The sequence below is a fragment of the Myotis daubentonii genome, chromosome 2 (assembly GCF_963259705.1).
Source record: "Myotis daubentonii chromosome 2, mMyoDau2.1, whole genome shotgun sequence".
NCBI classification, from domain to species: Eukaryota; Metazoa; Chordata; class Mammalia; order Chiroptera; family Vespertilionidae; genus Myotis; species Myotis daubentonii.
The window spans coordinates 220,446,312-220,461,881 of record NC_081841.1 but is presented as its reverse complement, the minus strand read 5'-3'; the positions used below and the strand labels follow the sequence as shown (position 1 = coordinate 220,461,881).

Genomic DNA, 15,570 nt, shown 5'->3' with positions numbered 1-15,570 from the left:
ACGGCCGAGAAGGCCCCAGGGCTGCCGGCGGGCACGCTGTGCGGCTGGCGGGCCCGGAGTCCTGGCCGACCCCCCGTGGGGTCTGCGTGGCTGCGCTCCCCTAAGCAGCTCCCCCCTGCACGGCCCCTGCGACGGCCAGGACGCCCACACTGCGCATGGCCCGTGGCGGCCCCACGGTGGGCACAGACGAGGCCGGGCCACGGCACACGGCTCGGGTTCAGGTATTTATTTAGGTAGAAAAAAACGCTTCGAACACTGGGGAAGTAGGACTCATTATAGAAGAATATTCCAGGGAAATAGTATTATTATTTTTTTGCATTTTCAAGGATATACATTCGTACTGATTTTTGCTTCCAAATATATTTTAAGGCTGTTTGGTAAACTATATACCGGATATGAGGTTCAATTTACAGGGTGCTGTTCTTACAGGGAGTTCTTAACGACTCAGCTTTAAAAAAGTAAAACTGTTTGAAGCGAGACAGACATGCGATAGTGTCCACTGTGCTCCGAGGGCGCCCATGCTCGGTGCGGTGGGGGGGGGGGGGGTGGTGTCCTGCAGGCTGCAGAGGGCGGGGGGCGGGGCGCCCCTCACTGCGCCCCGGCAGGTGCCAGGGGCAGAGAGCTGGGCGCGGCCTAAAGTGCGAGTCACAGGGCTGGACAAAGGGCTGCGCGGGGACCGGACGCGGCTCAGCGAGGCCAGGCGAGCCCAGCCCGGAGCGGCGGGCGGAAGACGTGGTGTGGGGCGCGGACACCTGTCCTCGGGGAGCGCCTGCCTTCACCTGGGGGACGGGGAACCGAGTGGGGTCGGTGGTGACACTTCTCCTCTGCACAGCACCCTCCTGTCCTTCCGGAATGCCGGTCGCGGGGCTAGGTGTACGCACCACGGAGCCTTTGCGTCCTCCCGCTGCTCTGGGGCGCCCGCCGGAACCGCGAGCACCCTCAGAGTCCCGCTGAGGCACCACGCGTGACGGCCCCATCGCGACTGAGACAGGCGGCCTGGACGGAGGGCTCCGCAACCCCCCCCCCCCCCGCCCGCCCGCCCATGCCTATTCCTTAAACTTTTCGCATCACAACTGTCCTCCAACAAGCACACTTCCTGTTGGCCTGTTTTCCTGAAGGGCGCCCTCAGGGGTCCCCGACAGCGCTGGAGGCCGAGCACACATCTATGAATGGATCCCACGCAGCGTGAGGGCGAGGCTGACAGGCGGACCGTGTGCGGAGGTCACGGAGGCGGGGGCGCACCGGGCTCCCTCTCGGGGTCAGGGCATCTGCTCCCCGCCCATCTGCGCGCCCGCCCGCCACGGGAGCGCCAGCCGCCTCGACACCCACCTTGATGATGCTTCGCCCCCTCCTGTGAAGGGACCTTCCTTACGTGTCGGTGGTGCTGGGCGCTCCCAGGGTCCGACCTGGGCCTCTGGGTCATGGAGACACACGTGGGGGGCGGGGTGGGGGGCGGTGGAGGTGCCTTCTTGCTCGTTACCGTACCCTTGGCACACGGAACATGGGGAGGGTCAGCGGGGACAGGAGCAGCAGCCCCAGGCGGGGGCTCCCTGCACTTCAGGGGGCCGTGCCTGCCGGGGGCGGGGGAGAGGGGGGGCAGTGCCTCCAGGGAGTGGGGAGATGCACCCGTTTGAACGTGTTTGTGGTTCTTGCCTCTGATTATCTCACGATTATAAAAATAGAAATAACAAAATGTGAGCGGGTCCCTCTCCAGAGGCGTGTCCTGCTCTCCCGAGAGGTCCCACGCCTGCCCGTCGGGGCGCCTGTGAGTCAGACCGTCCCGCCCGGGGAATAGAAAAGACGGCGTCGGCAGCGGCGGGCAGCCCCGCGGGCACAGGCGGGCCGGGCAGGGTCCGCTGCGGGAACCGGGCCGAGGACAGGCGGCCCTCGTCCCGTGTCCTAGAGCCGCGTCTGGGCCTCGGGGATGTAGATCTCGATGCTGTCGGCGCGCTCGCCGGCCGAGTTCTGGCGGAAGGACGCCGCCCGCTTGGCGGCCAGCAGGCGCCTCCGGGCCTCTTGCCGCTGCCGGTCCGGCAGGTCCAGGGACTTCTCTCTCGTGATGGGGAACTTCCCTTTGGGGGGCTTCTTTGGTATCGGAGGGGGGACCTTCCGTTCTTCCTGAAAAGCATCACACGATCATGGGCGTCAGGGGCCCCCCGGCCGTGAACGGGGCCGCATGCGACATCACCGTCCACCGCCCGCATCGCCCGCGGCCCTGCCTCCCGCCGGGTGCACACGGTGCCGCCCTCAGATGCTTCGGCCTGCGGGGGTGGGGGGGCGGGGGAGAGGGGGGTGTGGGCAGAGAGCTTGCAGATAAAGAAATCACTTCTGCGCACGGCACTTAGCGTCTGCTTGGTCCTCCATCTATTTAATTCCTGCGCTGAGCACAGGGCATGGCTACCACTCCCTCTTCTCGCGATTGCCCCTGGGACCTGGGGCCACGGAAACACGGGCCGGTCCTGGGAGGGTGTCCCTTGCACAGGGGCTCCTGGGCCTTGGGGCAGGGGCTCCGGGACATGGATGGAGCCTGCGCGGGCAGAGACCCGCCCCCTATCTGGGGTGCTGTGCCCTGGGCTGGAAGCCGTCCTCCCGTGGGGGCCGCGCTGGGGCTGGGGCTCTGTCCCCTGTCAGTCCCTGAGGAAGGAAAGCCAGGCAGGGCTCCGCCGGCCCTCAGACCCGCTGCGCAGGTCCTGCGTTTAGCGCTTTATTGTAACCCCTTCCCTCACAGCCGTCACACACGGCCCCGTCACGGCCGGACTAGCCCCAGGCCCTGGGCGCCCAGGCCCATCGTGGCTGATGTCCAGCCTGTGCATCCGCACACCGTCCCCACCTGGGGGAGAGGGAGCCTGTCGGTCTCTCGGTGGGGCCTGTGTCCAGCCTGGAGGCCATGAGGCAGGCAGGGCCCCTGGGGCAGCGATGACTATGGCTTTCACTCTCATTACCTGGCTATGCACCCCCAACTACGCCCCCCAGTCCTGCACCCCAGCTGTGCACCCCAGCTGTTCCCCAGTTGTGTACCCCAGCTATGTAACCCAGCTCTGCCCCTCAGCTCTGCACTCCCAGCTCTGTACTCCAGCTCTGCACCCCCGCTATGCCCCCCAGCTCTGCACCCCAGCTGTGCACCCCCAGCTCTGCACCCCAGCTATGCCCCAGCTCAGCACCCCAGCTATGCCCCAAGCTCTGCACCCCAGCTCTGCCCCTCAGCTCTGCACCCCAGCTATGCCCCAGCTCTGCACCCCAGCTCTGCACCCCAGCTCTGCACCCCAGCTCTGCCCCAGCTGTGCCCCAGCTCTGCACCACCAGCTCTGTACCCCAGCTGTGCCCCAGCTGTGCCCCACCAGCTCTGTGCCCCAGCTCTGCACCCCAGCTCTGCCCCTCAGCTCTGCACCCCAGCTCTGCACCCCAGCTCTGTACCCCAGCTCTGCACCCCAGCTCTGCACCCCCAGCTCTGCACCCCAGCTGTGCACCCCCAGCTCTGCACCCCAGCTCTGCCCCTCAGCTCTGCACCCCAGCTCTGCACCCCAGCTCTGTACCCCAGCTCTGCACCCCAGCTCTGCACCCCCAGCTCTGCACCCCAGCTGTGCACCCCCAGCTCTGCACCCCAGCTCTGCCCCTCAGCTCTGCACCCCAGCTCTGCACCCCAGCTCTGCATTAATCACCACTGCCCCGTGTCTGCTGCACTGATTTTCCCTATCATTGTAGTTGAACAATGTTGGTCTAGAAAAATCAGATTATGATTATTCAGAACTTCTCTGAAATGTGCTAGGAAGCCAAGGTGCTTATTGCTAAGTCACACCCACTTGTGAGCCCTGTGAGAGACGGCTCTTCAGGGAAGAAATACAATCACGGGCTCACATGGAGCGGGAATGCCGGCCTGCTTTCAGGGCCACGGCTGACGGCTGACAGGAAGTGTCTACACCCCAACTGTCAATCAAGTTCAAAGGTCTGGTCTTGAACCAGGAAGTTTATTTGCGGAGGAGACGGCCTTGCAGCCTGTGGGGAGTCCTCTCAGTGTGACTCAGGGAAAGTGGATGAAAAGAACTCAGAGGCCAGACCCATGGAGGAAACGGCAAGAGGGACATGTGATTTTTCTTAGCGTTTTCTCTGAATTGTTCGTGACCAAGAGATTCGGCGGGAGAGCTGCCACTACGGACAATCGATGATTTGAATTGCATCCCAGCATATATGTGCGCATGCACATGTGCAAACACGTGCAGAGACATGTGCACGCACACAGAGACACACACGTGTACACACATGCACACACAACAGAGACACATGCACAGACATGTGTGCATGTGCACACAGAGACATGCATGTGTACACACATGCACACACAGCAGAGACACACATGCACAGACATGTGTGCACATGCACACAGAGACACACATGTCTACACACACGTGCACCCACTTGATCCTGCGTGACCGACCAAACAGCCGGTGCCATGCGGGCTCTGCACTGGCGCGGGGGCTGCGGGGCCGCGGGGGGCCTTCGCGTGCTCACCTTTCTCTCCGGAGACGCCGTGAGCTTCCAGTCGCTGAGCTTCAGCCGCTGCAGCTCATCGAACTTCATGCTGACGTCCTCCACCGAGAGCTGCAGCATGTCCCAGTAGCCCGCCAGGTCCTGGGAGGTGGGCCTGGGCATGGCGCTGGGGTCCTGGAACACACAGCGGGGTTAGAGCCGGACAGCGGGAGCTGGCAGAGGGCTGGGGGCTGGGGGCTGGGGGGTGGGGGTAGGGGGTGTGGGGTGGGTTAGGGGTGTGGGGGGTGTGGGGTGGGTTAGGGGTGTGGGGGGTGTGGGGTGGGGGGGGAGTTACAGGAGTGGATCAGGGAGAAGCCAATCCCAATTCGGATGAATATTCACCAGGCCCAGTGTGCACAAGTGTTTGTGGACAGTTTAAAGCAGGAAAAGGCTCTCGAAGGGGGCACCCGGATTCGAACCAGGGACCTCTTGATCTGCAGTCAAATGCTCTACCCCTGAGCTATACCCCCGCCTGCTGAGAGTGGCGAGTCGCTCATGAAGTCCTCCACGCGTCCACTCACACGCGGGCGTCGGTTCTGACTCAGCAGAGCCGCTCGGCCTGCTCGACTGCACTTGCAACTCTGACGCCATAACCGTTCTCTCTTCCCCGAAAGGCAGCGCACCCGCCACACCGGCCTGGCACCCCTGGCGGTTCCAACTGCGGGCAAAGGCTGACCTGCCGGTGCGTCGGGCGGGGAGGAAGGCCAGCGGCCCGCCGGCCAGCGCTTCGGAGCAAGGACCGGCCCGCTCGTCCCTGCTTCCAGCGAGACTGTGCCCAGTGCCCGCAGCGTGGGTCCGAGAGGACCCCACCCCCTCCGCATCCCGCATCTCTTCCCGGCCCGTGTGCCTCAGTTCTCATGTCAGTTTTCCATTGTGGGCCCTGCTCTCCCAGCTCACCACTGCGTCCTGTCTTTCCTTTAGCCATTCCCTCCCATCCGTGATAACACACATTTTCTAAACTTTTTGTTTCTTTGAATTTCTCAAAGAAATTATGAAAAGGCCACAGTGTGTGACTCCAGCTCTGTGACATCCTGGAAAAGGCGGAACTACGGGGATGGGCACAGGTCAGGGGTTGCCATGGGGATGAGGGAGGGGTGAAGGGAGGCCCAGAGGGTGTGGGGCAGTGGAACTGCTCTGGGTGACGCTGTGATGACGGACACACGTCCTCACACATCTGTCCAGGCCCCCAGGGTGCACAGCACAGAGCGACCCTGACGTCCACGGTGGACTCGGGTGACGATGGCGTGTCCGTGCAGGCTCCTCCGTGGTGACTGACAGGTGTCCACCTGGAGGGTGTGGATGGGGGGGCGTGCAGGCCCCTATGTGGTGACTGACAGGTGTCCACCTGGAGGGTGTGGATGGGGGGTGTGCAGGCTCCTCCGTGGTGACTGACAGGTGTCCACATGGAGGGTGTGGATGGGGGGCATGCAGGCTCCTCCGTGGTGACTGACAGGTGTCCACCTGGAGGGTGTGGATGGGGGGGCGTGCAGGCCCCTACGTGGTGACTGACAGGTGTCCACCTGGAGGGTGTGGATGGGGGGCGTGCAGGCTCCTCCGTGGTGACTGACAGGTGTCCACCTGGAGGGTGTGGATGGGGGGGCGTGCAGGCCCCTACGTGGTGACTGACAGGTGTCCACCTGGAGGGTGTGGGTGGGGGCCGTGCAGGTGGGAAATCGCTGGCCTTGCCCTCAGTTGAGCTGTGAGCCTAGAACTGCTCTGACAGTGAAGTCTGAGAAGAATGTGTTAGTGCTGCCTTGGTCACCACCTCATCCTGAGCACACGTCATCGGACCCCGAGAGAGGTGCCAATCGTCACGCGTTCACAGGCTCGACACGCCCTGGGAGCCGCAAGCCCAGGACCACGCGGGCCGCGCTGAGGCGGCGACGGGCCAGCCCTGCCTCTCGGCTCTACTCCCACGGCGACGACACCTGAAAAATGTGACATTTGCTCCAGCGACTAAATGACTAAATCCCCTGAGGGAACAGGCCTGGCTCTGGCTGGGCCCTCGCTCAGGAGGGCCGGTGGGCTCCGGGGGCGCCTCCTCCTCCCAGACGGGCGGGGAGCTGTCGCCTGCATTAAAGCCGGCCCTTCCCTTCCAGAGGGCTGGCCGTCTGGCCACTCCCGCCCGGACCCTGGCCGCTGGCCGGGCCCCAGCTCCCTCCGGCCCGCAGCCCCAGGCCCAGGCCGCTCCCTCCTGCTCTTGGCCTGCCTGGAGGCACCCGAGTCTGCAGCCCCTGGTGAAGGGTTCGAGCGATTCGCACGTGGTTCCGATTCGGCGAGGGCCCCTCTCGTTAAGAAGCCGGGACGTTCTGTGGGTAAATCTTCGTGGGAACCGGCTTCAGCGTGGCCTTCAGCCTCCTCGGTCGTCGCCGCGGGCAGCACAGCGGGACCTGCAGTTTGGTTGGGTTTAAGCTGCCTTTCACCCGGGTCCTGGTCTGTGTGGGCGGCTGGACAGAAGCAGCAGGACCGGCTCACGGACGAGAGATGACAGATGACTGACGGGGATTCTCTGTGGAGGCCGAGCCCGAGGGGAAGGTGCTGGCGGCGCTGGTCCCATCCCCTGAGTGCTCTCTTCCCGGTTCACACACGGCGCTCCCCTTCCTCCCGGCCTCGCATGGGGGAGGGGAGGGGAGGGGAGGGAGCTCTGGGTCCTTAAACTGAAGACACGGCTCCTGTCCCCGAGCTGCACCCTCACAACCCAATGACCCCCAAAGCCCCGCCTCACGACACCATCCCACTGGGGTAGGATTCGACGTGATGGTTTGGGGACATTCCGTCTACACCCATGTCAAAGTGATCACTTCCTTTTTTTTTTTTTAGAGAGAAAGGGAGAAGCATCGATGATGAGAGTCATTGTTCAGCTGCCCCCTGCACGCCCCCTACTGGGGATCGAGCCCGCAACCCGGGCATGCGCCCTGACCAGAATCAAACCCGGGACCCTTCAGTCCGCAGGCTGGCGCTCTATCCACTGGGCCACACCAGCCAGGGCTGATCACCTTATTTTGCTGTTAATCCTCACCTGAGGATATTTTTCTATTGCTTTTCAAGCAGAGTGGAAGGGAGGAGAGAAACATTGATGTGAGAGACATCGACTGGTTGCCTCTTGCATGTGCCCCCACTGAGGGTGGGGAGTGAACCCACAACTCAAGTACATGCCCTTGACTGGGAATCGAACCCGTGACTCTCAGGTGTGCGGGCTGAGCTCTAACTACTGAGCAACACTGGCCGCGGCCCAAAATGATCACTTTTGACCCCAGCCCCTTTCTGTGGAAAGCAGCCAGAGGGGCAGCTGCAGGAGGGACTTGCCCACCGCCCTCTCCCCTTCCCCCTCTCCCCTCCCCCCTCCCTCCCTCCTGCCAGGCCGGGTTGTGTCTTGTTTTCTGTGTGAGGCTGTTCTCGTCCTGCACCACCAGGGGGCGCCCGCGCCCTTCGAGGCCCTGACCACAGGGCTGCAGGCAGCCGCTGGGCAAGGTGGTGCTCACTCCTGGGTGTCGGGCTCAGCCTCGGCTCAGGACGGACACAGCAGCCCTGGCCGTCCCTGCAGTCACCTGACCCCGCCATCTGGTCCCAGGGAGGCTCCCGGCCTCGGACACGCTGGGTCCTCATCGCAGTCCCCAGGAGCTTGCTGTGTCCCCTCTGACTTCAGGGCGCGGGCGGTCCTCTTCTGGTCTGGCAGGTCCCGGCGTCCATGGCTGGGCTCCGGTCCCGGTGCCCGCGGTCCAGGTGGCCATCCCCCGAGGGCAGACATCGCCCTCACTGTCGCTGCTCTGGGCCCTTGGAGCGAGGTGACCGGCACAGCCAGGCCCGGGGCCCTGGGGCGGGGCGTGCACATTCGGGTCCCCCTGTGCTTACGTATGTTTATAAACGTCATGGGGGCCAGGCCGGGCCCCTGCCCCAGCAAAGCCAACCCCACCGAGCGTCCCCGTGAAACTGCAGCCACGCAGATCCCACGGTGTCCGCTCCGACGGTGGAGGTTCCCGTGACGGGGACGCTGATGACTGGCTCCCCATCTCTCTGCCAGTGTGCGGAGAGGGGCTGGCAGCCCGGGGCGCCCACACAGGACGGTGGGCGGCTCCAGGCGCAGAGTCAGATCCTTAGGGCTGAGGCACCCCCCGTCTCTACCAAGCCAGCCGGCCCGGCGCTGCGGGTCCGAGCCCACGGGGGGCCCCGGGTCGCCCGCAGGGTCGGATCTGGATGAGCCACACAGGCGGGGAAAGCATGACTGCTCTATAGCCAGAGCCGTCTCCCCTGAGACAGGGCGGGACCAGCCTGCCCCACGCGGGGGCCGGGCGACAGGCCCCCCGCTCTCACCCACGCCACTCCCTTACGAGGGGTAACAGGGCCTCTGACAGGGAGGCAAGAACACGCCTGTAAACACGGGGAATACACGCCTCCGCGGCTTCACGTGTCTTTCCCGCCACCTCATGTCACAGCGAGGCGGTGGCATTTCCCGGCGAACTCTCACGGGGTTAATTGGAAAATATTAGAGAAAACATATTTTAAACGATCCAATTAGAAGGGATGGATTGCCAACTCTGGGCGCTCTGCTCGCTTTGATGTCTAAGAGCACCCTGTAAATTCACTGTCTCCTCGCAAATTAAAGCGCCAAGCGAAACCGATCAAACCACAGCGCCCCCCCCCCCCCCCCCCGCGTCAGGAGGCCTCCGAGAGCGATTTGCATGTTAATGGGAATGTCTTGTCTGAAAGAAATCCATGTCTGGCTCATGAGATGGCCACACGCTAATGTGAATCCCAGCCAGTCCTTCCTCCGATATACTCAGTGAATACCTCTTTAGTCGGATAAGAAATGTGCACAGGTGCCCAGACACACACGCATGCCCTTACACATGGATGCGTAAGTACTTACATGTGTACCTGTAACATGTTTAGAAATAGAAATATTTACATGAAAGTAGGCATATATAAATATGTATATAACTAAGTATACATAAACATGTATGTTAATATGCATGTACAGGGTGTCCCCAAAGATGTATACACACTTTAACAGCTGATAGCTCAATTTTGAAAATGAAACGTATATTATTTTATTTTTTAAAAATAAATTTGTATTGATTTCAGAGAGGAAGGGAGAGAGAGGGAGGGAGAGAGAGATAGAAACATCAATGATGAGAGAGAATCATGGATCGGCTGCCTCCTGCAGAGCCCCTATTGGGGATCAAGCCTGAAACCTGGGCATGTGCCCTGACTGGGAATCAAACCGTGACCTCCTGGTTCCTAGGTCGACACCCAACCACTGCACCACACTGGCCGGGCTGAAATGTATTTTAATGAACACTGCCTGTACAATTATTCAGTGTGTGTATACAGGTTTGGGGAACGCTGTATATAAATGTATGGCTTTCTTTCCTTCTCATTTTCAGGAATATCAGAACCAAGTTTACTGTCGACCGTATTAATTATCTAGTTCAATGCTATATTCATTTCACTCCTGACCATCTATAATAATAAAAGTGTAATATGCTAATTAGACCAGATGTCCTTCCAGACGACCTTCCGGATGACCTTCTGGACGAAGCCGGGGCTGGGAGGGAAGCCTGGGTCCCGGGTGCTAGAGGGAAGCCAGTGCCGGCAGCTGGGGGAAGGAAGGCCTACTCTTGCACAAATTTCGTGCACCAGGCCTCTAGTAAAATATAAAGCCCAAATTATTTCTAAAATCTCTCCTTAGTCTCTTTAAATGTGGTTGTTTGTGTGTTTTCATCGAAGCCACCTCCTTGTCTGTGCCCGTGAGATTCTCCATAGCAGCAGTCCAGGCCTCCTCTCCTTCCCCAGGGCCCGGGGGACAGCCAGGGGCAAAGGCCCCACCTCACACCGCACCAGGCGCACCTGTCTCCCGCAGGCCCCGCCCCCGCCCACCCCCGCCCAGCCTCCCAGCCTCTGGGCCTGCGGTGCCCATCGGAACCCTCCAAAGCCGGGCCGTGCCCTCTCTGCACTCAGCCTGCGCAGTGACGGCGTCGTTAACAAGCCAGGCCCGGGGAGCGTGGGAAGGAGGAGCGCGCAGCCCGTGCCCGGAGGGCAGCCGCGTCTACTCACCAGGTTCTGCTGGCAGAGCCAGTAAAACTGCTGGAACTTCTGGGACATGAGGAGCTGGGCGCTGCCGACCGCACTCCGGATCTTGCCGAGGACTGCGGGGCACAAACACAGACCGCACTGAGAGCCGCGACCGGGACACAGAGGGCACAGGGCGCGCGCGGTGCCCAGGGCGCCGGTTCTGAGGAGGAGCAGCAGCGCCCCTCCGCCACGGGCTCAGAACTCCGAGTTGGCCGCTCGGGAGCTGCCCGCCGGCTCAAAGCTTTCCATCCCCCACGCGGGAGGGAAACTCACAGGCGGCCCCGTGTCACCCGCTCAGATACCGTTCGCTCGTCAGCCTTGGGAGGAGTTTGGTTTACGAAGGTGGTGCAGCCTGGCCGGTGGCTCAGTGGATAGCGCATCGAACTGGGGACTGACGGGTCCCGGGTTCGATTTCCGGTCAAGGGCACAGGCCGGGGTTGTGGGCTGGATCCCCAGTGAGGGGCGTGCAGGAGGCAGCCGGTCCACGATTCTCTCTCACCAGGGATGCTTCTCTCTCCCTCCCCCTCCCCCTCCCCCTTCCTCTCTGGAATCAATGACTATGTGATACGACATCAATACGTGTATGAAAGCGGAGCGTGCGCGGGAAGCCTGCCTTACCCCGGCCGGAGGCGATGCTCGGAGCGGAAGAGGCCGGGCGCGCACAGGGCAGGAGCGTGCTTCCTCCTGCCTCCCCGCCGCGAGCGCGCTGTGAGGGTGCTAACCATGAGGCAGGCAGCCACGGGGATACCGTCATTCCCCCTGGCGCGACTAAACCACCTCCACGGGCGACGGGCCAGTGGTCAGAGCCGGGCTGTGAGGGCCAGCTCGCCCGTGGGGCGGAGCCACGAGGAAGGTCACGCGGGGGATCGTGACACGGAGGCCACGCTGGCTCCCGGCTTTCCCCCGGTGCAGCCCCCCCACAGCGGACACACTTTGGGGGCCAGCGAGTCACCAGTTACCGCAACACGCCACCCTGCAGCGCTCACCAACGCCCTCACCAGGAACGGGGCACAGACCTGCCCACCTCCCTGTGCGGTCTGCGGGACTGTGGTGCCGGGCAGCCGTGGGCGTGGGTAGGGCAGGAAGCAGAGCCCGGCACGGATGGGGGGGGAGGGAGGTGCTCGGTCGGTCGGTTGGGATTCCGGTGCAGGCAGGAGGGGGGCTGCAGGGATCCCGGGAAGGGCTGCTGCCTGCAACCCGGGCCTGTGCCCTGATGGGAAATGACCTCCTGGTTCATAGGTCGACGCTCAACCACTGAGCCGCACCGGCCGGGCTCGGTCACACCTTAACCCCTGACGGAACAGCCCCCGCAGCTCCGGTCTCCCAGGCCAGGCAGGGACTAGCTTTGGTGTAAAGGACTGACTTCGCCCTGCAAACCCCTGTCGCCTGCCCGGCTGATGAAAACATTGGGAGCGACTTGCTTTAATCTAGTTGCTGCTGCAGGAACAGAGAGAAGCGACACGTCAACGCACTCCCTATGGAGTCGGCTTCCTCAGCGGCAGCTAGAAAGGCGGTCAGTTTTATACACGTGGACGGTTCCACCCCTAGCAGTCCGCAGAGGGGTCCCCGCACAGCACGGAGGGGTCCCCGCACAGCACGGAGCGGTCCCCGCACAGCACGGAGCGGTCCCCGCACAGCACGGAGGGGTCCCCGCACAGCACGGAGGGGTCCCCGCACAGCACGGAGGGGACCCGCACAGCACGGAGGGGTCCCCGCACAGCACGGAGGGGACCCGCACAGCACGGAGGGGTCCTCGCACAGCACGGAGCGGTCCCCGCACAGCACGGAGGGGTCCCCGCACAGCACGGAGCGGTCCCCGCACAGCACGGAGGGGTCCCCACACAGCACGGAGCGGTCCCCGCACAGCACGGAGGGGTCCCCGCACAGCACGGAGCGGTCCCCGCACAGCACGGAGGGGTCCCCGCACAGCACGGAGGGGTCCCCGCACAGCGCTTCCCTGCACCATCGCCAGCTCCACACTGTGGCCGGCGGCGTGGGAGCTGCGTCAGTGGGCGCAGTGGTCATGGGGAGCGGCCGAGGCTGCCGGGGAGGTGGTGGCCTCCAGGAGGGTGGCCAGGCCGGGCAGCGCACGGCGGGAACGACTCTGAACCGGTGTTCCCGGCTCTGTCATCGCCGAGAATTTGCAGTGAAAGTTCTATTGATGCTTCCCCCAGTGCTTCCCCGATGTTGTCGGCAACGCCGAGACGGTTCCCTTCCGGGCTGCGGACCAGCCCGGGTGCTCGTTAGATGCGAATGTGCAGGACCCGGTCCCGCCTGGCCTGGGCGTGTGCAGAAGTGGCTGCCGTAGTGGCTCCTTCAGTTTACTTCTCACGCGGCTCCCACCATCCCCGCTTCTGTCTAAATGCGCCCTGAAGCCATAGCCGGCTTGGCTCAGTGGATACAGCGTCGGCCTGCCAACTGAAGGGTCCCGGGTTCGATTCCGGTCAAGGGCATGGACCTCAGTTGCAGGCTCCTCTCTGGCCAGGGCCCTGGTCGGGCGTGTGCAGGAGGCAACCCATCGATGTGTTTCTCTCACATCCATGTCTCTCTCTGTCTTTCCCTCTCTCTGCCACTCTCCCTAAAACTCACTGGAAAAATAGCCTCGGGGAGGATAAAAAAGTAAAAATAATAAATAAAGGCGCCCTGAGGTTTCAGGACAACATTCACACCACCCTTTCCTCTCCGGCCTGAAGCGGGTTTTGTGGACTCTGCAGACAGTGTGCCGGGAGCGTCTGGCTATTTATGACCCGTCTGCTCTGGGGCTCCTGGGTGTCGGACATCACCGAGCAGGTGTGGGGACCCTGCCTCCTGCAGCTCCTCGGAGACCTGAGCGGGCGCGCACCAGGTGTTCGTGCTCCGGCCGCCCCACGGCCCCTGGGAAGAGGTGTGTCCCCGTCAGGAGTCAGGAGGCGGCGCTGACCCCCAGGCTGCAGTGGCCACCGTGTACATGGCACTGACCAGCTCGGATCCATGTCCCTGCCCCGGAACGTCGGGCAAACTGCAGACACAGGCCCCAGCCCTGCTCGCACCCCACACTTAGCTCGAGGCCCACGCACTCAGCTGTCTGTCCTCCACTCTCCCGATGGCCAAGGCACAGCCTGCGAGTAGCCCCGCCCTCCACAGAGAGGGACACGCCCCACACAGAGATGGCCTGTCCCCCAGAGCTGGTCATGCCCCCATGCACAGCTGCCCTGTCCTCACACAAAACGGCCCTGCCCACAGAGATCTGGCCCCGCCCCACACAGAGCTGGCCACGCCCCACACAGAGCTGGCCACGCCCCACACAGAGCTGGCCACGCCCCACACAGAGGTCATGCTGCTCCACAAGGTGGGAGAAACCTCAGCTCCGTGTGAGTGTGACCAGTGAGCCCCTTGGTGACCACAGCACTGCAGCCCCCTCAGCTCTGGCGTCTGTGGTCACTTAGGTCATTGACTCCTGGGGCAGAGTTGTTTTGGGGCAAGAGAACTTCCAACCCCTTTGGCGAGACCCCCGTGAAGTTCCTGGGCGGGGGGAGGGGGAGTTCTCTGTTCATGGACCTCAAATAGGATCTAGCCCAGGGGTGGGCAAACTTTTTGGCTCGAGGGCCACAATGGGTTCTTAAACTGGACTGGAGGCCGGAACAAAAGCATGGATGGAGTGTTTGTGTGAACTAATATAAATTCAAAGTAAACATCATTACATAAAAGGGTACGGTCTTTTTTTTTTTTTTTTTTTAGTTTTATTCATTTCAAACGGGCCGGATCCGGCCCACGGGCCGTAGTTTGCCCACGGCTGATCTATGGCTTTGCCCTGAACGGTGTGGCTCAGTGGTTACAGCGTCGGCCCAAGCACCCAAGGGTCTCGGGTTCGATTCCTGGTCAAGGGCACATACCTGGGTTGTGGGTTTGCTCCCCGCCTTTGGTCAGGGTGAGTGCAGGAGGCAACCAGTCTCGCTCGCTTCGATCTCTCTCCCTCTCTTTCTCTCTCTCTCCCTCTCTCTCTCTCCTTCTCCCTGAAAAGCAATGGGAAAAAAATATCCTCATGTGGGGATTAACAACATGACTGCAGCTTTGGAACAAATCCTTTTATACCAGAAACGTTCCATGTGGGGCGGTCACTTTATGTCCTTTTCCCACTCGGTTTAACATGATTAACACGAAAGTCCCCACCCTTGTGTAGTGACGTTTGCTCGGTAGCGAACCCACCTTTCAGGCACACGGGAGCCTGTGCCCCACGCCGCCCCCGCACCAGCATTCATCCGGCACCGCCGTTCGGAACCACAGAGGACGAGTGAGTCTACGCACCCATCAGCCCAGGGAGCCTGAGTGTAAAATCGCGTTTGGGAAAAACTGTCCCGTGGAATGCAGGTTTCAAGAGCCAGGCCTCGAGTTTGGTTTCACAGGCCATTTCGTTTCATCTTCACTTCCTGAAAGCTCCATGACCAATAACCGCGTATCTGTTCCTAAAATTAAGACTAGAATCTAAGGCTACCTCCCCTCTTACAGAGAAATATCTCAGCTTGATGACTAAGCGCGCAGAGAGGTACCTGACACCAGAAGACAGGAGAGCAGGGCAGCTTCAGAAATGCAGAAACCCTGCCAGGCGGCGTGGCTCAGTGGCTGAGCATCGACCTATGACCCAGGAGGTCACGGTTCGATTCCCGGTCAGGGCACGTGCCCGGGTTGTGGGCTCGATCCCCAGTGTGGGGCGAGCAGGAGGCAGCCCATCAAGGATTCTCTCTCATCATTGATGTTTCTCTCTCTCTCTCTCTCTCTCCCTTCCTTTCTGAAATGAGTAAAAAAGTACTTTTAAAAATCATTCTTTTAAAAACACAAGAAATTATGAAAACCCCGAAAGCTAGCCAAGCTAGCAGACGGTCTCTCCTCTGTCCCTTGTGTCCAAGGGTCACAGCCAATCCCACTGAGTGACTGACTAGCGGTGGGGAGACCCATGAAAACGGAAGTTACTCAGCAGGTGTCTGCCCTCGAGGACAC

The 15,570-nt window shown here is 61.8% G+C and overlaps 1 protein-coding gene and 1 non-coding gene across 2 annotated transcripts in view; both read right to left on the bottom strand.

Moving 5' to 3' along the window:
- Positions 1–258: 258 nt before the first annotated feature.
- DLGAP2 (DLG associated protein 2) overlaps positions 259–15,570 on the bottom strand; it is a 71,279-nt gene continuing 55,967 nt past the window's right edge. Inside the window, exons 10-12 of the mRNA XM_059685839.1 lie at positions 10,579–10,670; positions 4,507–4,659; positions 259–2,118 (exon numbers count right to left, since the gene is read on the bottom strand). Coding sequence (XP_059541822.1) covers positions 1,900–2,118; positions 4,507–4,659; positions 10,579–10,670 — 464 coding nt within the window. The 3' untranslated portion in view covers positions 259–1,899. The remainder of the gene's footprint in view (positions 2,119–4,506; positions 4,660–10,578; positions 10,671–15,570) is intronic.
- TRNAC-GCA (transfer RNA cysteine (anticodon GCA)) lies at positions 4,923–4,994 on the bottom strand. Its single transcript has one exon. It is a non-coding gene; the product is annotated as a tRNA-Cys (tRNA).